Source organism: Gymnogyps californianus, chromosome 1, assembly GCF_018139145.2.
Source record: "Gymnogyps californianus isolate 813 chromosome 1, ASM1813914v2, whole genome shotgun sequence".
Classification (NCBI taxonomy): Eukaryota; Metazoa; Chordata; class Aves; order Accipitriformes; family Cathartidae; genus Gymnogyps; species Gymnogyps californianus.
The window spans coordinates 85,880,006-85,903,645 of NC_059471.1; the positions used below are offsets into that span (position 1 = coordinate 85,880,006).

Consider the following 23,640-nt stretch of genomic DNA (forward strand, 5'->3'; position numbering starts at 1 on the left):
GACTAAACAAATCCCAGTTATTAAAAAAAAAAAGCAAACTTTCATGAATGCCACAAACATCTCCCTTCAGACCTTACTGTCTTCATGCTAATTCTCACCTGCAGTTTGTGTAGTCTCCTCTGAAGTCATATCTGAAGAAGAAAAATTAATAACAGTAAAAACAATAAAAATAAAATAAAAATCTAAAAAATCTAAGAAAATCTAAATCTAACTAAATCTAAATAAGAGAAACATTAATAAAATCTTGCCTGAAGGATTAATAGGATAGGTGATAAAAGTAACAATAGAGGATTCTGGGAAAAAAAAAAAGAGACAAGAAGCAAAAATTGTATTAATATAATATTTTATTTCTATGAATTTTGGAGAAAAAAGATCAAGCATGCAAAACTTCGAACAGGAACTGAATATTATTTATCTAAGTTCCATTTTAAGAACAACTGCAGTGCTTGTTAAGAATGTTCACATTATTTCAATATAAATATTTGAAATAATGTTCACATTATTTCAAAAATCTGAGTATCTGAATACAAACAGCTGGTAATCGAGTTCCTTCAGATAAGTTCCTTTTATTGGTTTCATTCTTTTAGAAGATGCAGACGAATTTGGCATATCCAATAGCAATAACTGCTTAGCCACAAGGACCTTTTCCTGCACGAATTCACAACACTCATGAGCAGAGATGACACACTGGGTTTGGCAAACGGTCTCTCCAAAAAAGCTATTTTTGCCAGTAATCATATATAAGTAAAATAGTGAGGATGCAAATTTTTTTCAGCTACATTAAAACAAGAAAATTACATTAAGACAATAGAATAAAATTTAAAGATTGCTCAGGAAGGATGTGCTTAGTAAGCATATTTTAGGCATCAGCACAGGAATACAAAGTGGTTAGAGGACCACTTTATATCACTCCAATATGACAACTTAGTGATTTTTTAAAAATGGGCCAGAGCAGCTTCATAACAGAAGAACATTATGCGTTCCAAACTTCTTTACTAAAAGCATCACTGTCATTAGTAGAAGCAATATCTTAAGTATAATAAAGAAAAGTTCGTGGCTCTGCATTAAGATAGTTGCATATCAAGAAAAAAAAGCAATCTACTTCATTACATGGAAAGGGAAAGGGAGCTTTTCTTTCCGATATATTTATTTCAACTAGACTAGCCATTTTGAGCCTTTTCAAAAGTGCCCTCTTAATTCCATACTCAGAGTAAAAGCTAAGCATATTTGGTTCTTAAGTCATGCCCTGGTTTTGGCTGGAATAGAGATAGTTTTCTTCCCAGTAGTTGGTATAGTATTGTGTTTTGGATTTTGTATGAGAAAAATGTTGATAGCACACTGATGTTTTTAGTTGTTGCTAAGTACTGTTTCTACTAAGTCAAGGATTTTTCAGCTCCTTGTGCTCAGCCAGCAAGAAGGCTGGAGGGGCACAAGAAGCTGGGAGGGGACACAGCCAGGACAGCTGACCCGAACTAGCCAAAGGGATATTCCATACCATATGACGTCATGCCCAGTATATAAACTGGGGGGAGTTGGCCAGGAGGGGCGAATCACTGCTCGGGAACTCACTGGGTATCGGTCGGCGAGTGGTGAGCAACTGCATTGCGCATCACTTGTTTTGTATATTCTAATTCTTTTATTATTATTATTATTATTATTATTATTATCATCATTTTTGAATTATTACTATCATCATCATCATCATTATTATTTTCCTTTTCTGTCCTATTAAACTGTCTTTATCTCAACCCACGAGATTTGGGTTTTTTTTTCGATTCTCTCCCCCATCTCACTGGGTGGGGGGAGTGAGCGGCTGGCTGCGTGGTGCTCAGTTGCCGGCTGGGGTTAAACTACGACAAGTAACAATCCTGAAGACAACTGATTTTCTAAGGCAACTAACAAGCAGGCAAAATATGAGGAATCAGAGTGAAAACTAAGTGCTGGCTTCATCTGTATTATTTGGCTTGGTATAAACCACAACAAATACTGAATTGGCTGCAGTTGTTAAAGATGAACCATTCCCAGAGAAAGACTGTATCTGTAAAAGAACAAAAGCATGTGTGTTTGTGTCTGTATTATTTCTTTTCTCCAGAGCACGATATGTTAGTATACATTAAGCAAGAAAGCAACTGGCTTTCACACAGCTATTTCTGTGTGTCTACATTCTTCATTTTTAAAAAATGCTTTCATAGATGATGTTCATCACCTCTGGTGCCAGAAGTTATTAGTCTCGTGTATTTGTGCGTGTGCACACGCATGTGCGTGTGTGTAGCATACCACACTGCATGAAATGAGATACGCACATCTGCTAGGGTGGGAGGAGATGTAAGGGAGCTCGCTCACTACAGTGTTCCTCCTCTGCCATCTCTGCAAACTGTTCACTGTTTAGGTTACTGGACAAAAGGCTCCTGATCAAGCAACTTGCACCTACTTCATCCCAAGCATCACTGCCACAAACCATGAGTGATCCTATAAAGTAAGCTATTTCATTACAAAGTAGAATGAAGACATTAATTTTCTCTTTGAAAAATAAACAATGAAAACATTAAATGTTGGAACTCATTTACATTACAACTTTTCTGCATTACCTCAGATAAAAGCAGATTTATCTAACAGGAAATAACAAACATTGCAGTAATCAGTAAAGTCCTGATTTTCTTACCAGAAATGGTTGTTGCAGCCGATTCTCCTGAATTTGCAGCTTTTGTTTCAGACAGAAAAAAAAGGGGGGAAAAAAGGACCATAATGAAGTTTCAGACACATACATAACCATCCTCAGCAGCCTTTCTTTATATTATCAAAAGTTTACTGCATTCACCAGAAGAGGGCAACACCTGCTTATCACAACACTTCCAGGTTGTCAAAGAAGGCAGATGTAAAAATCTCTGACAAAAAAATTTACAATTTTTATGAATTCAAATAGAATTCAACCGAAGACGACTTCTTTTCAACACATATTGGACAGTTTGCATTGTATAATATTAAGAAAACAAAAATCATTGACCCAAGATATGTGCCATGCTAGCCTGAAAGCTGCATGCCTACCCTGAGTGTCTTGCCAATTCTGGGAATGGGAATCAAGCATACATAACAAGATGGCTGTAGCTGGGTATGAAGAACTCTTCTCAGACTTTGTATGATAACACTGACAATTGCCATTTAAAATTTATCCCATACATATCTGTTCTCTTTTCTATCCTGCAAAAAGCAGCATTACAAAAAGCTAATTCATTTCAAGTTTCAACCTCTGATCTTGACAGGAGCCAGCCAACTATCTATATAGCAAACACTAGCCACTAAATCTTTGATGTTGTTACAGTCAGTATTTTGATCAAAAAGAAATTAGGAAACTTGATATCTGGTTCGCATAGCAACTTCAAAGTTAGCCCTTTCGTTCACTGAGTGGTTTTTGACAGTGCCACGGACAAGTCAAGTCACAGTTATCACAGAAATATAATCTAAAGAACAGCTGGCTGCAAATATGAAACACTACTCAAAAAAATATACTTAAGGTATTTCAACATCTCTCAAAACTCAAAAGTCATCCCATAATGTTACTTACAATACACTAATTATACTGTAAAGCCTTTCCTACTGTTGTAGAAGAGTTAAGTCAGAGATACCAAAAGTCTCCGCAGAAACCCAGAATTTTTTTTGTTAAACATAGTAAACAAGGAGTTTCTGAAATGCTAATCACTCACATGATTCCTTGCCCAGACTATTTTGCTTGCCTTACTGAAACCTAGTAATAGCTTCTTTCCAAAGGATAAACGTAAATATAATTTCTGCAATGAAAGGAGAATCGGAGTCATCTCAGTGACCTTATTTGCATTTTTTCTGGAAAATTACTGATGCTATTTGCACCATGAAATATGCTAATAAGCTACAAGGATGATATGGATAATTAATTTGCAAATATTTACATATTCTTAACTATCTTCATGAATTAAAAAGCAACAGCAGCAGCAATCTTCCTATGCACTTTCTAAAATACAAGAACAATGGGGAAAAAATTACACAGAACTGCCCCCCCCCCGCCCCATACCTGTTATCTGTTTTCTGCCAGGCAACGTAGCAGCAGTTTCAACTACAAAGGAAGAAGATTTTTTAGAAGCAGAAGTTTTTATATATATTTGTACACACGCATATATACACACACTTTTTTAAATGCAACCATTTTAGATGTGCTACTCACCTCAGTTCAGGCTGGTTTGCAAAACTACTTTGCATCCATTGAGAAATGTGTGTCGAGTCTTTTTGAAAGCTGGAAGTTGAACTCTTTTGAATTCAATTTTTTACTCAGTTTATCACTTTTATCCTTATGGAAAACACAGATTAGGCTGTGAGCCTTCCCACTGCCCTTCCATTGCCGATGTCTTCAGAAACCCTTTCAGAACATTTGCTCGAGTGAAGATGAAGTAGACTAAATAGCAGCAACCAAAAATGTAACAAGTACACACAACTGTACTTTCACACAGCTATTTTTGCAAAAATTGTGGAAAAGACATGCTGATGAATTATTCAAGAAGTGAAATTTCATTAATACAAAGAGAAACAGAGAAATTAAACCAAAAAAAAAGCAGGGGGCAGGAGAGTTGGGTAAGACAGGGATACTTTATTCCACACATATTTACAAATTACATGAGATGTACTTTGAAAATACATCTACATCATGATGTGCATATACATCATGTAGATGCTCACATGCCCAAGAGCTGTGCCACCAAAGAACATCTAAACAATGAGCACATAAATCAGGCTGCCAGAAATGAAGCGGCTCAGGTGGACCTGGATTGGGAATTAAAAGGTGAGCTATTTCTAGCTCAATGGGCCCATTAAACATGTCCCTACAGATACCTAGGGAGAGAAGCAATATACAGATGGGCTCTTGATCAAGGTGTGGATCTGACAATTGAAGCTATCGCACAGGCTACCCACGAATGTGAAACATGCACTGTAATCAAGTAGGTGAAGTGACTAAAGCCTCCCTGGAATAGAAGACGGTGGCTGGGCTATCGATATGAGGAGGCCTAGCAGATCGATTACATCAGACCACCACTGCGAACCTGCCACCGTGGCAAGTGCTATGTGCTTTCTGTGGTGGAGGCAACTAGCAGGTGGCTAGAAATGTACCCTGCAGCCTGTGCCACCACCCAAAACATCATCCTGGGCCTTGAAAAACAAGTGGCAACACAGCACAACATACAGTTAAGGCACTGTCACTTACTTCAGCACCCTTGATAGCCGCAACCCTGGCTGCTGGGGCAAGGAGGAAGAGATATTCTCTTCAAGTCACTGAACGTGGTGGGACACTCTAGCCACAGCCAAGATGCAGGCCCACAGGGTTGCGGAGGAAGAGAGATTCTCTTTGAATTGCCGGAGCTGGTGGGACAGTTTCTCCACAGATAGTGCCTTGATATCCAGCCAGTCCATCATCACCAAGGTGTTAGCATATTACACTGGTGAGTACTGTACTAACCTCTGCACGGCCCATGTGCAATGGACATCATCCAGATCTTTGGAGACCTGGTTGTTGTCTAGGTTGCTGTAGACCACCTCCACCACTGCTAATTCCCTCAGATACTGGACACCTTCCTTCTTCCATCAGTGGTGGTCCACTTGCATCAGTAGTCTACAAGACCATCCTCGGACTCTGAATCCAGTGATCAAAGTTCAAACCCCCGTGGGACCTCCAGTAACCAACCAGTTGGGGATGACACACAGGAAAGTGCTCTGAGGCAGCGAATTCCTGGGTAGCAAGGTGTGTGGGAGAATTTGGGCAGGTGCCTAGAGCAGTTTTTACCTCTGACAGCCTGGGAGTTTACACCTGAACAGGCACGGAATCCTGTTGAAATGGCAGACCACTTGAAGGAAGAATGTCTTGCTTATACTGAAGACAGACAGAGACTTTTGGTGCTGTGTTGGGGCCTGGCCTATGCCTACCAGGCCTGTGTCCAACACCCTGAAAGGAGCAAGAGTGTCTCTGGATATAAGGACATATAAATGGATGCTGTGGCTAAACCAGAGACACAACCCTAACCATAATAGTCACTCCTGCAGTCAAGAGGAAATACTGGAAGTGGAGGTTGATCCAGTTAGTGAAGGAGGAAGAAGCTCCTCTTGAGGGAAGGCAGGAAGAAGACTCAGAAGAGGCAGCGTGTTCTGCAGCAGGACAGCCACAAGAACAGGAGAGGGAAGTGACAGACATCATAAAAGAGACAGAAACCACCCAGTTCCTATTCCTGAGCGAGCTGTGCGATATGTGCAAAGATTACAGCTGCCAGCCAGGTAAGCAGATGGCTGCCTGGTTGCTCCAGTGCTGGGATACTGGGGTCAACGATCTGGAGTAAGAGAGTACATGAGAGCTTGACGAGATGTAAAGAAACGTCAGTTCATTTTTGTTGAATGTCATACGCTGCATGAAGCTAAAAGCAGCAACTCTGAAAAATGGCAGGATGAATACGTGGAAATCAGATTAATTGCACTATGTTTAATTTTTTAGGAGTTTTCCTTGAAATTAACTGTTAGTTTTAGTTGATTTGCATCTTGGGTAGAAATTTTCGGGGGGGCGGGGGGGGAGAGAACCAGTATTCTAAGTAAGATAATACACATCCATTAAGTAAAAAGTATAAGTAAAAAATTACACCTTCATATGTATCAGCCTACTGAATTTAAACTATTTCAGTAAAGACAAAACCAAGTTACATCAAACATCTCATTTGAGATGACCAGGATTCTGCCTACAGAGAAATACAACTGGTCTTTTTAACATGTAGCACTGTATGAACTTCACAGATCATGAACATTTGGCTATAACCTTAATTTTTACAGTCAATTTTCAGTAAAATTAGGACTTCCACTATATGGTAAGTCTGGTTAAAACACATGATCCTATAAGGTATGTGTTCTAGAGCTCTTATGTAGAAGTATTGTTACTTTAACATTGTACAGTGATTAGGTATTATGGCACCTATAAAATTATTTTCTTAACACCTAGTATGGGTTTAGGGAAGACCTTTAAGATACAAGAGCGACTTTAAATTATATGCAGAACTGAAGCAGTAGTCAGATAAAACTGTTCTGTATTGTTTAAACAGTAAATAGTTTTTTAAGGTAGAATGGGGTGAATAAAAATAATTGAGTCAATTCTACATAAAGTGGACTTTCGGTTAGAGAAGAAAGTATCCTTCCACATGTGGGCAAACTGGCTTTCTGACCACAGGAATTGAATTCCAGCTCCAAAAATTTACCTGCCACTGGCCCTGTCTTACTAAGTGGTTAGCACCTTGTGCAAAAGCCCTTACCTCCAACCAAAGGGCCCTGGAGGAAATTAAATTCTCAAAAGGAGCCCATCTCTTGAAGTATGCAGCATCTCACAGAAAAGACCACCATACTGCTTCTTCTGCCCACTAAAAAAATACAAAAGTCTGCCTGGGGAATCTGACCTTAAGGTCCTTCTCACATACTCTTGAGGACTCAGTGTGGACACACTGTCTTTCATCAGAATCATCTTTCCATACAGAAAGGGGCAAGGAGGAGAGGTTGTCACACATTATTTTATTTCACTTACATTGGTCAACCCTCCTCCTTTGTTGTGTTTAACAACTAGAAAAGAAAGTGAATAGGGTTTATCTGGAGAAGGATTAAAGTCCAATCTAAAATATCCCTAAAGTTGACATGTAAAAAGGAAAGTAAAATAACTCAGGTGTGCTAGTTAAAAGCTAACAGAAAATTTATTTCCCTTAGGTTGTTTACTATTGATAAGAGTAAGAAAATCCTTATGTATATGAAACCTCATTTTATTTGCTCCATGCATTTTTATTTGCAACACTGTTAGTTTAGGATCATCAAATCAACATACCTAATATCCTATTCCAAAACAAGACGTTATATATTGTAGTAATACTTCTCTACATTTTCTCTAATAGAGAACATTTCTGAGGATCCAAACAGCAAATAAATAGGCAAATAACGTTATTCAGCATTATTCTTTGCTTTTGCTGCAAGGGAAACAGAATAGGTCCTCACAAGAACTGTTTTTTTCTGAAGGAAGAGGCAACTCCATTAAATGAGATATGCACCAGTTTCTGTTACTAACATGCATCATTAGAAACAAAAGCAGCAAGTCCCTTACTGTCTTCATACCACTTTGTACTGTTCCAACACAAATAGCTAGCTAACCCAAGACTTGAGAATCCCATCCGTGTAGGCAGAAGAATCTGTTCACTGGTATGAAACCTGTTTAGCAACTCTTGCCATTGCTCCATACCGCAGCTGCAAAAAGCTTACCTGGGAACCAGTATTTGCATTGTGACAATCTTCATTTCCCATAATGACTTTGTATGACAATAGGAACCAGTGTAACGTTAGCAGCTCCAGTCTGGTAGGAGACTCAATCCATTAATAACAGTACCTAAGGCTAGGCCCACAAACTGATGTAGCTCTGAGAGAGACCAGTGCCTGGCCCTGTCTACAAAATAGGCTTGGGCTTACAGCATTCCTTAGCATGACAGATCTTAACTATCAGTCTACTGGCTCTTTTACGATGGGATGGTCTCCACATGTCCTGCTGAAGCTGTTCCACCAAGCAAAGCAGAATTCAAAAATCAATTCAGTCAAAGGGAAAGAAAGGGAGAAGGAGGCTTTTTAACACAGTGATCAAGATGGGATGGATGGTTCTGGTCCCTGCACCAAAGGCACTGTCACTCATAGCCTGCCTTTTGTTCAATAACTTAGATACAGGATACAGGAAAAGCCCTTAAAGCATGAACAGTGTACAATGTTATATTTCAAACTGGAAGAATGAAAAACATCCTTTTCTTCTCCCTACCTCCAATCTAACTTATGATCAGTACACCCTTTCTTAAAATTTTTGGAAAGGCAACACCCTTTCTGATTCACCTGTCTTCAGACAACCCACTCTGCCACAAGCAGTTCAGTTTTTCCAGGGTGGAGAAGTGAGAAGCAGCTAGAACCTGGCTGCAGATAACAACATCGTGCAAGAACTAAATTACTGGCAGCTGCTGCTTGCTCCCCTATCTCAGGGGAACAGTGTTGCTGCTGACCAATGTTGTTTTACCTAACACTTCATGATTGCCTTTAAACTTTTGCAGAAAGCATCCTTTGAGCAAGCCTGAGACGGCAATAGAGTGCTGTCTTAGGAGAGGGAGAAAAAGAGTCTGAACTGTAGTGAACTAGAGCCTCCACATGGACACCCACCCTGCGCAGTCTGTGCGGTGTCGGGGGGCAGGGGATGGTACAGCGAGAAGGGTCGTGCCTGCTGGCCTCTGTCTCTCAGGAAACATGGTGAGAGAATGCAAGGGGCAGTTGCTTTCTAGTCAGGCCCAGACACGAAATCGACACTGAACACTTAAGGAGCAGCAACATCCCTGGCAATCTGTAGAAGCACAGACAACATTACTGGCAGAAAAACATACATTTATGGACTTGTATGTTCTGGGGCCTAGATGACAGGTTTATGAAATAAAGTGCCTAAAATTTTACTCCTATTAATTGAAAAACATGCCAAAAATGAGAACAGTTTGTATTATCACCCAGGACTGTTCTTTCAAACTAAAGGTACCCTCGACCATGTCAGCTCTCACAAATAGATCAACAGCAGAATCCGAATGGAAGAATCCCAAGGGACACCTTGGTGGCTCTATAATATGGTCTCCCCATGCTGCAGTACTTGGCTGACAGCACAGAATGGCATTAGATAACCACGACTGTGTATTGCTGATAAGATCAGTTTTGACTTACAAATACACACAAAAATACCAGGAAATTAATAAAAACTAGATTTTCTAAGTAAGATGTGATAGCAAACTTACTGCTGACAGTTTTTTCACCAAAAATTCAACTGATTGAGGCAGGGGAATTGATTTGCATTAAAAATTCCCATCAGAAATGCCAAAGTGGAAGTTTTCATTCCAAATAGATACATAATATCACTTTCTGGCTTTAAAAAAAAAAAAATTAAAACCATTTTACATCGAAAAGTCGATTCCACACTGCATTTTTAAGTCTATACAAATTCTCTTCCAAACATTCTCACAGGCAACAGTTATCAGTATGTACTACATCAGTTGCCAGTACTGTGCAGCAATACTGTCCATTTGTATTCAGTGTTACTAGGATACAACCATATGAAAATGCCTGGCACTAATACATTTCACAGGACTTGCTCATGAACAAAACTGAGTAGCCCAAACAGCAAAATTTCAAAATGATACTGTTCTAAATTCCATCTATTTACAGAAATAGGCACCAAAAATATGACATTCAATTCTCATATCCAAATTAAATCCATATTTTCTATTAAAAGATTGGGTCCCTTTAACACTTGATAAACCTTTCAGCTAGATAAACATTCTGCCAAAATGAACCACCCTGTCACACAAGGCATTAATAACAGTAACATGTAAAAATCCTCCCCAATTGTTCCACTGTAGACGTTAGCCCATATCGACTTTTTATGTAAGTTAGATTTTGAGGCACATTGTGTAAGTTTATAGGATAAAACTAAGTGCAATCTTAATTTTATGTTTTGCTGCCTCCCATGACACCTCATGTCTGCTCTGACTCTTAGCGGTGGCACCATGGAAGAAAGGATGAATTATCACTGGCTATTGGACAGAAGCAAATGTAAGAAAACGATGAAAGTGCTTGTTCACATCAGGCTCTGTCACTTTAGCCAGCTCATTTTAGTATCCTTAACAGAAAATTTAGGTGCAATATTTTTAACTCAGCTTTGATGTTACACAGGTTTTTAGGAAATTAGGTTATAAATACAGGTTTTATCTGTTTGTATAAAGTTCTGTTTGTATAAAGCTGTACATTAGATACTGAGGTCAATCAAATCACCTCTTCTCTGGGTACTTACTTTGATATCACAGAAGAGGGAGGCAACGCGAGCAAAGAAAGGGAAGGTCAAACATGCATTCTGTTAATAGGTACAAAGTAGAGTGGTACATGACTCATCAAATAGGCACTCCAGAGTTAGGTATTTTTTTCCCTGTCACATTTACTTCCTTTAAGAGCTTCTAGAGGTTTCTGTAGTATTCTGCCGTGACAGTTTTAGAAAGAAAATGGTATTGGGGCAAATAATTTATTTTTTCATCTCCAGCTTTCATGATCCGCTCAGTAAACATAACAGTATGGCCCAAAGTTTGGTACCCAACAGACTGCGATGCAGACTGAATGACTGGATGAGCGGCAGCTACATTTCCACCTTCTGCCTGAGGAGGTAAAGCCTTGGAACTCCACCCTCCCCTCCAGGAAAGCTGATCCTGTCATCAGAAGTGCACACAGCTCAGGAAATCTTTAAAAGGGATTACATGAGCCTAAATCATACCTCCTATTGCCCGCACCTGCAAACTAGAACAACAGCGCACACTGAAGTTTTCCTCTTCCTTGAGCAGGCAAAGGCAAAATAGTCACACAGGGCACCAGTCCCTTTCCATTTCTCCCATCAGCATTAAAATGCTTTGTTCCCACAAGCCTGGAAACCTCCTCCAGCAACACCAGTAGCAGGCTCAGCAATACTGGGAGTGAAAAGGATACATGGAAAAGAGGGGGCAACACCTTAATCCTGAAGGTTGGACAGGACAGTTTAGAAAAATCTAAAATGCCACAATATAAACACTGAATTGTATTTATGCAAAAAAATGCAACCAAAAGCAACAGGCACTAGACTCCTGCTAAAAGTTAGGGCACTGATACCACAAATGAGATGACAGTGCTTTACTGTCAGTGATACTATTTACAGTTATGCCATAAATCATCTATTTTATTTATTCATTGAAAATTGTAAAAGATATCCCGTCATTTCTGTGCTCCTTGCATAAACGCACAGTGTAACAGTCTGGATATTTATATTTGGATTAAGAATGTTACTGTTTAATGTGTAACTGAAATGATTAATGTTTAAACAGTACATTTCTTCCAGTTGTGAAGTTATTATTAAAGGCAACTTGCAAATATCCCATCTAAAAATGACAACTGAAGAGCTGGTGCTCACAGATGACTAAAATTTCTTTTCAAGCATTTAGCATTTTAAACTCACCTATTTTCTTATGGTTTTGTATTCTCTTAAATCACCCAGAGCTTTATATTACTTAGTGCACTTTTTTCTTGGATTATGCAGAGACGACAGTGATATCATTCATATTGTCCACATTAAAGTATGTAGCTAAATAGGAATCATTCATCAAGGAACAAGATAAAGAAATTTTCCAAAGTTGGCATTTGGAACAGCGAGCACATCTTTCTTCACTTACATATTTTTAAATACCAGCAGACGATCTTTAAAGTGAGATACATTCAATCTGTGGCACTCTTTCTCCATATCACAGCTGTTATGCTACTTCTCATTCTCAGCAAAAGTGGAATTATCAAAGGAACCTGAGGAATGTAAGTGGAAACTTAGTGACGCACAATGTGTGGGGCCTCCTTCCCTCTTTGGCCCTACCTGCAGTATTTACACCTGCTCAGCATGCAAAGGCTACACCAAGCAGAGGTGAACCAGAAGACTGTGGGACTGGAATAAGCAAGAGTTGCATCTTTAACTCAGATCTAAAAGTTTGCTATTGCTAAGTTCCATTAGTCCAAGAAATGTGATCAGCCCTCATCACAAACCGGGAAGCAGTCAGATATGTCCTTTCTTGCAAATCTTCAGATGCATAAGATACGTAGCTACTGCAAAGGTAATCCCATTCACTTCTGGGGAGCGAACTACTTGGTTAAAGTTGAGCATGCTTTTAAGTGCTAAGCATGTGTGTAAATCTTACCAGAATCGAGATTCTGGTCCTTATTAGACCTTACATGGTTAAGAAAAAACTAAATACTTTTTTGGTAATCTGAAAAATTATTATAAAAATAAATAATAAAACCAAAAGAAAAAGAATCTGAAGAGTCAACAAAAAGAAAGGCGGGAAAAGGAGGTAAGGAAACATAAGCTAATAATGTGACATCAAGTCAATCTAGACTTACTAAAGGAGTACATCACTGCCTATGAGACACCAATTAGATAATGGTTTACACTGCAGAAAGATTTTGAGTGGTTAAGCAAAGGAGAAATCACAGAAATCATGGTAACCTTTGAACATTTTACTAATTGTTGTTTTATGTATGCACAAAATGCCAACCAGGTCATAAAAAAAATTCTGAAACTTGTCCTCCGGCACAATTATGACTGTAATGAACCACTTCCTTTTTACCTTTTGTGCCTACACAGGAGGCATAGCCCTTTCCCAAGCTTTAGCTCTTTGCCAATTATGTTCTTTGCGGATGTAAAATCAGATCTTTCTCAAGACTTACTACTCAAAGTCCTTCTGTTTTAACACAAACAGAGAAGCCCCAAAAATCAGATCATTTTTACACAGGTGTACAGAGGAACTTACAGAAAGAAATCAGATTGTAAGACTAGTAGCACCATCAATTAAAATTGCCTGACACTGACTATTATAAGCTGTCAATGCTTTCTTTTGTTTAATTGTTGGACTGATATTTGCTAAATATATGCCTTTCACAGGCTGACTTGGAGGGAGGGCAATCAGCTAAAATGCATCTATTCCTGAAAACAGGCAAATAAACTGTTAAAAAAAATACAGTGAACTTTTCTTCGAAAAGCTGTTACTCTTCCAAGTTATCTAGAGGAGATAACTTACATTTGGCAGTAGAGGTGGCCTCTGTACTGAAACAAACCTCTGTCAGCATAATTAAAGTTCAATTTGGCTAAGTAACAGAGCTTTGGAAACCATGCATCTTACACACTCACTAGAGAGCTCCTGCAGTTAGACAAAGGATTCCACAAGCCCCTAAATCACTAATTCTAAAATCATTAATCAGTTGGGGCTGGAGTTGGGCATTGCCTAACCAAGCTGCCCTGTGATGCTCAGGGATGCTCTATATTCAGGGCAGAAAGTGCTGGAACTGAAAACAAGAAGGTTGTCCTTTCTGTGCCTCAGTGAAAGATAATCAGATGCTCCACTCTGACCAGGATTCATCCCACTATCCAGACAGATCTCTCTCAGACTCTTTGTACAAAACTTTTGTCTGGTAGCCAGAATGTTCCCCCTTTCAGCCCTAGGACTGTGTTCCTTCAAACACAGTCACACATGAGCAAAAGAAAGACATCCTTTCTTCAGCTCGTCTCCCAAATCACACAACCCAACAGAGAAGATGTGCTCCCAACCACAGCATCAGGCCAGCAGAGGCATTTCATTCATTATGACCTAGTGTTAGAGGCATTCTCCATGAGTCCTGGTTTGTCGGACAGATTTCTTTCTCTCCCAGAAAAAGAAATCCAGTCACCTTATTTTAATGCCCTTACTAAGACACTTTTAATCTACCCAGTCAGGCAGTGATTATAACATTACATAGCTAAAATATATTTTTTAGTCTGCACAAAATAGACAGGTACAGTTTTTAAGGAGCAAGGTGATGAAGACTAAGATTGGTGCCACAGTTTAACTGAAGCACCTATGCTATACAAGAATTTTAGGAACCAATTGAGCTAGTCACCTTAAAATCTCTGAAGGTCTTACAGGGTAATACCATTTACTATGGTTGATAAACTGGATCCCACCCAAGCTTGATTCAAGTTTGTCTTTCTTGTCAACAGATATGACAGCAAAAGCTAGAAAAACAATTATTCTCTTGCTTTAACTCAATTTCTCTGAAAATAAAATCTTGTTTTGGTTTGGTTTAAAGCTTTTTATGGTTCTTTTTCAGGGCAGAGAGGAATTTTGAGAAATGTGTGAGAAACCATTTGGCCATTTTAATAAAGGAAGACATTACTGATACAGAAACAAGAAGAAATCAGAGCCTCCAGTAATCTTTACAGATGTAGACCATACCAGCTAAAGATGGTGTCATGTGCCAGTGAAGCAGTGAAAAGTTGCACTAGTTGAAGTTCTGGCCCAGTGAATGTGCAGAATGAGGACCAGCAATGCTTTCCTCTATATTTATTCCCTGGACAGAAGGTGTGTAAATTAATTACTTTAAGATTACATTGATAGAAAGCCGTAATACTCCAAGGAGTTTTGGTTGGATGCATCCTGCTCTCATTACCAGTACATGGACAGTAGACAGACACAAAAGTTGAAGCAAGTTGAAAGGCTTTCAAGGACTGCTGCTATGCTTTTTATATTTGGATAAAAGCTGGCAAAAGCTTCAGATCCTCACATGATCTCATGAAGCATTTATCTAGAAATTACTAACAGCCAAAGACTTCATAAAATCTGGAAGAGAAATATTCGACACGTTCAGATCAACTTTTGACAAAAATACTATTTTAAGAACAGGGGTGCAATGGTACTTACCACATGGCAAAGAGTTATCCTCTTCTACTGTCTTATTATAGACCCAATCCTCCTTTCTCCAGCGTATAACACCACTATCTTCACAGTCCAGAGATTGCTTTATATTTGCTTTATCCCACATTCTGAACATGTACAGCTCCCCAGTCATACCCATGTTAGGTGACACAGCTGTACCTGGCAGCTTTGAACAGCCAAGTAAGAACTGCCCTTTTCCAGGGAAATTAACTTTCCCAATTAGTTTTTTGTTTAGTTTTTTTGTTCCATTTATGAATACCTTCATCTCGTCATCTTCACTTTTCCACTGGATACATATTTGGTTCCAAGTGTTATCCTGAAGTCCTGCTGTTGTATTAATTTGATTTCCAAACAACCATATCCTCAATTTACCATGATCTCCTGTAAGTCCAAGATCATACTTATTTGCAGAGAGATTGGTGTGAGGTGTTTCTTGATTGTATACATATGCTGTCCAGGGACTATTTGAGGAATATAGCTTGAGGTGCACACAGACAATGAATTCTTTCAAGGGACGCAGAGAAATTCTTGGCGACATAATCCAAGGATCTTCGCATGTGGTCTTAAAGACGGCTTTATATTGTCCTAGGAAATCCTCCTGATCTAAATAAAGAAAAGGTGATTTGTAAAATTATTTCATTTTTAAAAGACTCTTATATATGAATGTTATTCTTCCATGTAGTACTGTTCCTAGGCATTTACCTAGGAGTTTTCAAAACAACACATTAAGAAACAACCTTGTACCCTTTTCTTTTGCTTTTTTTGTGGTGGGAGAGCGGCAAATTTGGAGGCAGTCAATAAATCCTAGCTACTCATGAAAGCTTTGAAGTAAAACTCATGCACAAGACGAAGGATGACGATGTGTCCTGGTTTCGGATGGGATAGTGTTAATTTTCTTCTTAGTAGCTGATACAGTGCTGGGTTTTGGATTTAGTGTGAGAATAATGTTGATAACACACTGATGTTTTAGTTGTTGCTAAGTAGTGTTTATACTAGTTAAGGGCTTTTCAGTTTCCCATGCTCTGCCAGCAAGCAGGTGCACAAGAAGATGGGAGGGGACACAGCCAGGACAGCTGACTCGAACTAGCCAAAGGGATATTCCATACCATAGAACGTCATGCTCAGTATATAAATGGGGGGGAGTTGGCCAGGAGGGGCGGATTGCTGCTCGGGCATCGGTCAGCGGGTGGTGAGCAACTGCATTGTGCATCACTTGCCTTTTCTTGGGTTTTATTTCTCTCTTTTTTTTTGTTGTATTCCTTTTCATTACTATTATTATTATATTTTTATTATTATTAGTTAGTATTATATTTTATTTTACTTTAGTTATTAAACTGCTCTTATCTCAACCCACGAGTTTTACTTTTTTTTCCCCGATCCTCCTCCCCATCCCACTGGGAGGGGGGCGGGGGAAGTGGCTGCATGGTGCTTAGTTGCTGGCTGGGGTTAAACCACAACACCATGTAGCTCTCTAAGGCAGCACTCAAATGACAAGGGGGAGGCAAAAAGAGAAGCACAGGTCCTGGTTCCTATTCCCAGGACTACACAGGTATTTTGCATTTAATAGATACTGGATAAAATATAGAAACAGAGCTAGAAGAAGGCACGATAGCCCTTACTGCCTTCTCATGTCCCAGCCCTGCATCCTCCTCCTCTGAACAAGATCATGCTTCTCCATGCCATTTTTTTCCAACCCTGAGATTCTTAAATCCTCTGCTGCATACTGGCAGAGTTTCAGCAAGAAAGGTAGAAAACAGCCATATTCTAGAAGAGAACAAGTTTAGGTAACTTTCAGGAAATGTGTTTTGGAGCCACTGGTTTATTTTAAATGTAATCCCATCCAGTCCCCATTCTCTGTTCTCTACCAGGACATTTACTTGCAGAGACATCTGGTCTGTGAATCTCAAATCTACTGAGGCATTGAGATGGTGGCAACCCGGAGTTCAACTGTGACAGTAAATAGAATTTTAGGTGCTAACAGTAAATTTACTGATGAAAACAAGGTGTCAGGCTCTCTCAATGCTGGTAAAACAAGTAGTACCAGGGAATGCCCCAAACACTGGAACTTGATCATAACTGTTAAGTTCTTGTAGGTGCCTCATTTCCTCCATTGTCCCACTACAGGAAAGTACAGGCTTTTGTAGATGTAAGCTCTTTGGAGCTCACTCTTATTTTGTGGAAAAATGCACATTCCAATCGCACAATCATTATCATAATTGCTTGCTTTATGGTGCACCCATCAGCAACAAAATAAATCCAAACTAAGAAAAACTATGGGACATGAAATGGAACTACAGAAAAATGAAACAGCCTGGTAGATGCTCAGCCAGTGCAAGAGAACACATTACTGACACCTTTAAGGCGGCATTTATTTATCAATTTATGCAGAGCTTTTATGTACCCTCCAGATATGGAGGGTACGTGATGAATCATGATTGGTCAGGGTTGGATAGCAGGAAAAGATCGGTCAATATAGGAAGAAAGCTTTTCCATTAGCTCCCCTGTGAAAAGACAAATTTCCAGGCCACTTGGATCAGGTTTTTTTTTCCAAGGTAGGTTACAGTCATAGTCCTAGTTAGCTGTCAAGATCACAGCCAGCTCTTCTGTGATCTTCTCAAACAACCAGAGCACCAGCTTTCATCAGGCCAATTCTGAACCAGGAATGTGTTCAACTTTTCTGTCTCTTGACCACAGGGCTGTCAAATTTCTTTTTCAATAGCAACAAATGAAAAACAGGAGGAAGTTCCTAACTTCCAAGTGCAGCTTGATAGGTACAAGCTACCAGAAAAAGTTCAAAACACAAAATATATCAATCCAGTTTCACGGAAAGTCATTGATAACTATTCTTGCTGCATACTATAGCTTTGAGACTCCCTCTGTGATGCTAATTAGCAGAAACCTGTAGACACCTTTGACAACCCTGAATCATTCTTGAAGTTCAACATACATCATGAAAGTGACATACAAGGCTATAGACCGAACAAAAAACTCTCAGGGTACAGGCTGAATTAGGTGAAAATCCTAACTAGCAGACAGTGGATTTTGAATGGCGAGGTAATACTTAGCATGGTTCTACGGCAATGGAGAAGAAAAACATACTTGACCCAACAGCAAGCAGTAGAACTACTTCCCCCCTGCCCAGCCCTACAGCATTAACGCACTCATTCAGTTTGGCCATTTGTCAGAGCCTAAAAGCAAAATCTGGGATACTCAGCTAAGAACAGTTCAGCACAGAAAATTAGTTTTTAAAACATGACTTAAAAGCTGGGGTGAGGAAGACTGGGCAGGAGGGGAAAGTGTCACAGAAGTGGAGATTTTTAGATACAGACTCAAATGTACCTACCCGTTTTAGTAAAAGGATGACTACAACTAAAATAGATCTGCTACCTTCCAGTTTGGACAGATCACAAGGAACTGATTTTATAAAGGAAACAGCAAGCTAGGCACACATTTATATGCCAACACTTGTGACACAGTCTCTCCTAAGAAAAATAATTACTCTTCTTTCATTATTAAGTAGGAATTATGCTGGAGGTTTTGAAAGATTTGATGCAGTTGCTGTTCCTCAGAGAGTATATGTCAGAAGTATACCTGCATGACTCATATACCCTCCAAAATTCCTGTAAGCAATCTTGAGCATGCAGAGATGGCCAAAGTGACCGGTTAAGGAAGTTTCCTGACATAGCTTCAAAACTTGAAGATTGGAAGATCGGAAGTCCATTCCTGAGCAAAAAGGTTAATCAAAACTTGAGGTACCATCAGCAGACTTGATTTTGAAAGTGAACAAATTCTGAGAGAGGCTTGATTTCACGGTAAGCATTATATCAGTGTTTATGTGCCAACAGTGAGTTAATTAAAGGGCTGCAAAATCCTGTTACATTCTTTAGGAAAGTTAACACTACGAAGTTGTCAAGGGAGCAAGAGTGGACATAAACTTGCAGGTGAAAACAGTCTTAAGGCAGGCAACCAACAGAAATGACGCAAAATGAGATCAATCCTGCTGATGATTCTCCTAGTCTGCTTTGTATCGTTCAAAAAGACTGCTCTTGATCAGTATGCAAGGCCTGATGATTTAATTTAAACTAACAAAACAGTTTACTTAGAGAGGTCTACCCTTCTGGAAACTGGAAAGTCTGGCCCACTTTGCTCTAAACAGTTCAAAAAAAAAAAGGTGCCAAAAAGGAGTGCCAAAGTTAAGAGAACAGATACCAATACTATCTGAATTGTTACAAGAAAGGCTTGGAAAATTGTGTATGGTTTGTCTGCCCAAAGAATGCTGAAAAAGCACAAAGGAAATCATAACCATAGTCAGAAAATGCACTTCACTGTTTCAAGTGGAACACACGCAGTACAGCGTTAAATTAGTTAGAAATTAATTATCAACATCATCTTGGCTAAGTCTGTTTGATATGTGAGTGGATGCAAGGTAAGTAGGAGATGACATTACTTTAAAGCTTTTGGAAGTTCTGTTAATCATCACTTATTTTCTCTCGTAATGGTACTTGTGGGCTGCAGCCCACCCTTGACCATAGAACTGAGGAGCTGGAACTGGCTGTGCTCTGACAGTGGCATTCCTGGCTTACAATTAGTTCCTTTGGGTCCAGACAATACAAATCACATGCAGAAAACTAGCCTTGAACATACCTTTATCACCACAGCACAGAAAAGGTAGCGTAGTAGAAAGAATGTTCAAAACATCTCCAGAGTGAGAAAAATAAACAAAAATCACAATTTGGAGTCAAGGAAACTCCATGCAATAGTAATTGTGGGCTGACTTTTCAATGTCATTTGCTGTATTCCGGCATGTAACCTCTTTCAGAAATGTGAATTGTTCCTTCTTAATATATTTATCTCTAATAGATGCAAGAACTGGGTTTTTACCCTTGCTAAAACTAAGAGCATCCACTTAATAAGCGTGTTCTCTTAAGCCCTAAAAGAAATCCTGAAATATATGCACATACTTCCAAACATTTAAAATAAACTTTCTGAGAATGATAAGGTAATACAAACGTAAACCAAAAATGTAATCTCTCTTTTTCCAAACATTTTCAGATAGTCGTAACGGATATCTTTACAAGAGATAGCCAACCATAGGTAGTAAGAATTAGATATACAGGAGCAGATCCTCTCACTACATAAGCACCAGTGTTATTTTCCGTATATTACTAATAGCTACTGTATCAGTATAGTTGAGCATTAATATAGTTGAGTATTCTCTTGAATAAAAATAATCACAAGTTTATGTGTCTGCACAATCTGGCTTTTTACCAGGAACAACAATAGTCATTAATTTCTATGCAAGTGTTTGCCACCTGTAACACATTTGTCTTGCTACAGTTCATTAAAATGACATCACAAGAATCTTGTATCCTAATGTATTCCGCCTAGAGCTCATAACTGTTCTTTATAAAAAGTTTAAAACTCTAAACTTTCTACATGTAGGTCACTTGATTCTGCTGAATGTTTTGGAAATCTGAAGCTAAGAACTATTTCCTCAAAATGAATTTCATTCCTCCTTTTCATTCACAGTTGTATTTGGATATCTGGAGATAAACTATGCCACATTATCCAGAGTGTCGAAGACATCAGAAAGAACACAGGCAATTCTTCTCTCTTCATACTTCCTGGAGAACACAAACATACTTTGGCACCTTAGATAAGGAGAGAACTGAATAGAGATGCTGCTGACAGTGCTAACAGCCTAAAAAACAAAAACAAAAAAAAAAAAAGGTGGAACCAGATATAAACCCTTGCATCAGTTTAGCTTTTCTTGAAGGACTACTGACACTTGCAAGTGATATGTAGGTGAAAGACGAAATCCCTCCTTGCTTGGTTCCTCAGAACTCTAGATGCAGTTGAATTTTCCCTGGAAAAATTCTTGTATGACATCCGCCCATCTGCTGAGCAGCCCTGTCCTTTTTACTATTCAAAGTACATGAGGTTAAAACCTCACCATCTTAGTAACAGTTTTATCACCTGAATCTCAAATTCTGTCTCAATAAAAGCTTCATTTTATGAAAATTACTACATTTGGAGAATTAGAATCAGAATTAGTTTAGTCTGTAAACCTATGAAAGTTCATTGCTAGTACAATGTCATTAAGCAGGCATACTTACTAAGTACATTTGAACTGCAAGACACTGACCTTCTAGAGTAAAATAACATGCCAGGACATAGGAAGCAGTTTCTAAAACTAGCCATTAAGTACATGGCAAAAAACACTTCTAATTTTTTAATATTCCATGCACATTACTAACATGCTGAATGTATTACACACTATTGATATAAGGAAGTTTTACAAATGACAAGCACTGTTATCTGTATCAGTTGAGGTCCAGCGCAGTGACAGACTTGTATCTGCCAGCTTACAGAACAGCTGTGAATAAAACAAATTGCTGATTCTACTGTACCTCATACAAAAGCATCACCATGTCAGTTACCCAATTTGTACAAGAACCTTATGAATTTATTTTTCATTTACTGTTATATAAAGATCATAGACTGTCGAATTCAAATACATCATTTCTGTTACATGTTTTGGCTACCTTCTCCCTAGCTATATTCAGATCCACAACCAAGAGCAATGCAGGAGATGTTTGATGCTCATACATACACTAAGTAGAGCGAAGCTCAAAGGATCTTGTGGTGTTTGTGTAAGAGCAGTGTAAAAGATTTAACAACACATTCTGAAAATAGTAACACTTCCAGTTCAAAAAAATAGCAAGAAAGTAATTTGTGTTATTATTATATATTGTGTTTACGTTCTCTCCTCATCCATAGCTGAAAAGAAGTTACTACTGATGATTTTTTATGAAAACACTGTAAACATAGGGTTTGTACATCCAAAGTGCTAAGCACCAATTGTTTCATTTCTTGTTAATGGCAGTTTTTCCTCTTGATTTTAAGAGGGCAGAAACTTGCCTGTTCTGAATATATTCAAAAGTCCTATTCATCAAGACTAATGCTATTTATTTGGAATATCAACACTAGATAAATCAGGAAAAAACTGTCTTACCTTTACTTGCTGTAGCCAGGAACAAATGAAGTAAAAAGACTGCTAGAACAATCCTGAATCTCAAGAAAATGTCCTGTATTCTGCCAACACAGCAGTGCTGTTTTCCCCAGGCAACCATTCTAGAAGAAAAAATAAATAAATAAACCACAGTGACTAGAAAAAGTGCAGGTGTGCAGATATCATGACAAATTATGTTTCCAACCCAAGAGTGTAAATCTTTTCAACCTTGTTATACTATTGGGTATCTATCATACAGAAATGCACAAATACTCTGTATATTGCCAAGTCACCGAGAAAGAAAGAGCTGTTTGCTGAAAGGAAAAAAACCAAAACCAAAAAAAAACCACTCAAGCTCTAATTCTCCAAAGACTCACCAATACATCAGAGCATGGCCATGAGTCCTTGCACAAATACGGCTTTCAACATTTGAAAAACAAACAAACGAACAACAACAAAAAACACACACACACACACAAAACCCAACCAAAAGCAGCCAGAGAGCAAGCTTGGAGAGCTTATCCAAAAGCTTTGTTAATCTCAGTAAGTATATAGAAAGCATCTCTTCAGTCCCCTGCCCACAGGTTCTATCATCTGACATTTTAATAGCAACATTGTGAACTCCTAAGGAAGAACCAAGAGTTCGATCCCCGATCCTCATCTCATTCTCAAGGCAAGAAGCTACTGCAAAAAAATGAGAAATGCCACAAGTCACTGTGGGCAGCAAGTTCATGGAGAGTATCATGAAAACCTGGTTTGTCCACATTTCTTCCTAGTGATGGTTGCCTAATGTGAGCAATAGGACATGGTGGTGGAAAAAGAACATGCCTCCTACTGTAAGAGATAACGTCCTATGAAATGATACACTTTTTTTGAAGAGATCTTTTCAAAAAAGGTACATCTGAATATTTTGCATGCTGAAAGAAATGTTAAGTGGAACATTCATGTGCTTTTTGCATGCATTATTTCTTAAATAAAAAGGTTTAGAGATACATAGTTACAAGTGATTCTATAATTGATTCTTGAAACAAATGCAAAGCAGTAAAATTTATCTTTAACGTATTGGCTTTATGGTAGACCAGAGCATTCTGCATGACACCAGAAGTTTAACTTTGCCATCACAAGTTTGGTGCATGTGTGAGTGTATTGGTTAGCACTCATACTGCTTGCAAACTTTACTGCATTTTTGTACATGCTGTATCAGGCTGCAATAGGTTCCCTTCTTTTCAGGGACTGTAAATTGTGAACTCTTTCAGGAGTTGTAAATTCGTGTTAAGGTTAGGGATA

General features: G+C 38.7%; 1 protein-coding gene across 1 annotated transcript in view; it reads right to left on the reverse strand.

The window, feature by feature from the left end:
* Positions 1 to 22,474, reverse strand: part of ADGRG2 (adhesion G protein-coupled receptor G2) — a 47,952-nt gene extending 25,478 nt beyond the window's left edge. Inside the window, exons 1-5 of the mRNA XM_050909655.1 lie at positions 22,357 to 22,474; positions 15,327 to 15,944; positions 4,046 to 4,087; positions 2,663 to 2,701; positions 99 to 131 (exon numbers count right to left, since the gene is read on the reverse strand). Coding sequence (XP_050765612.1) covers positions 99 to 131; positions 2,663 to 2,701; positions 4,046 to 4,087; positions 15,327 to 15,944; positions 22,357 to 22,474 — 850 coding nt within the window. The remainder of the gene's footprint in view (positions 1 to 98; positions 132 to 2,662; positions 2,702 to 4,045; positions 4,088 to 15,326; positions 15,945 to 22,356) is intronic.
* Positions 22,475 to 23,640: the final 1,166 nt, after the last annotated feature.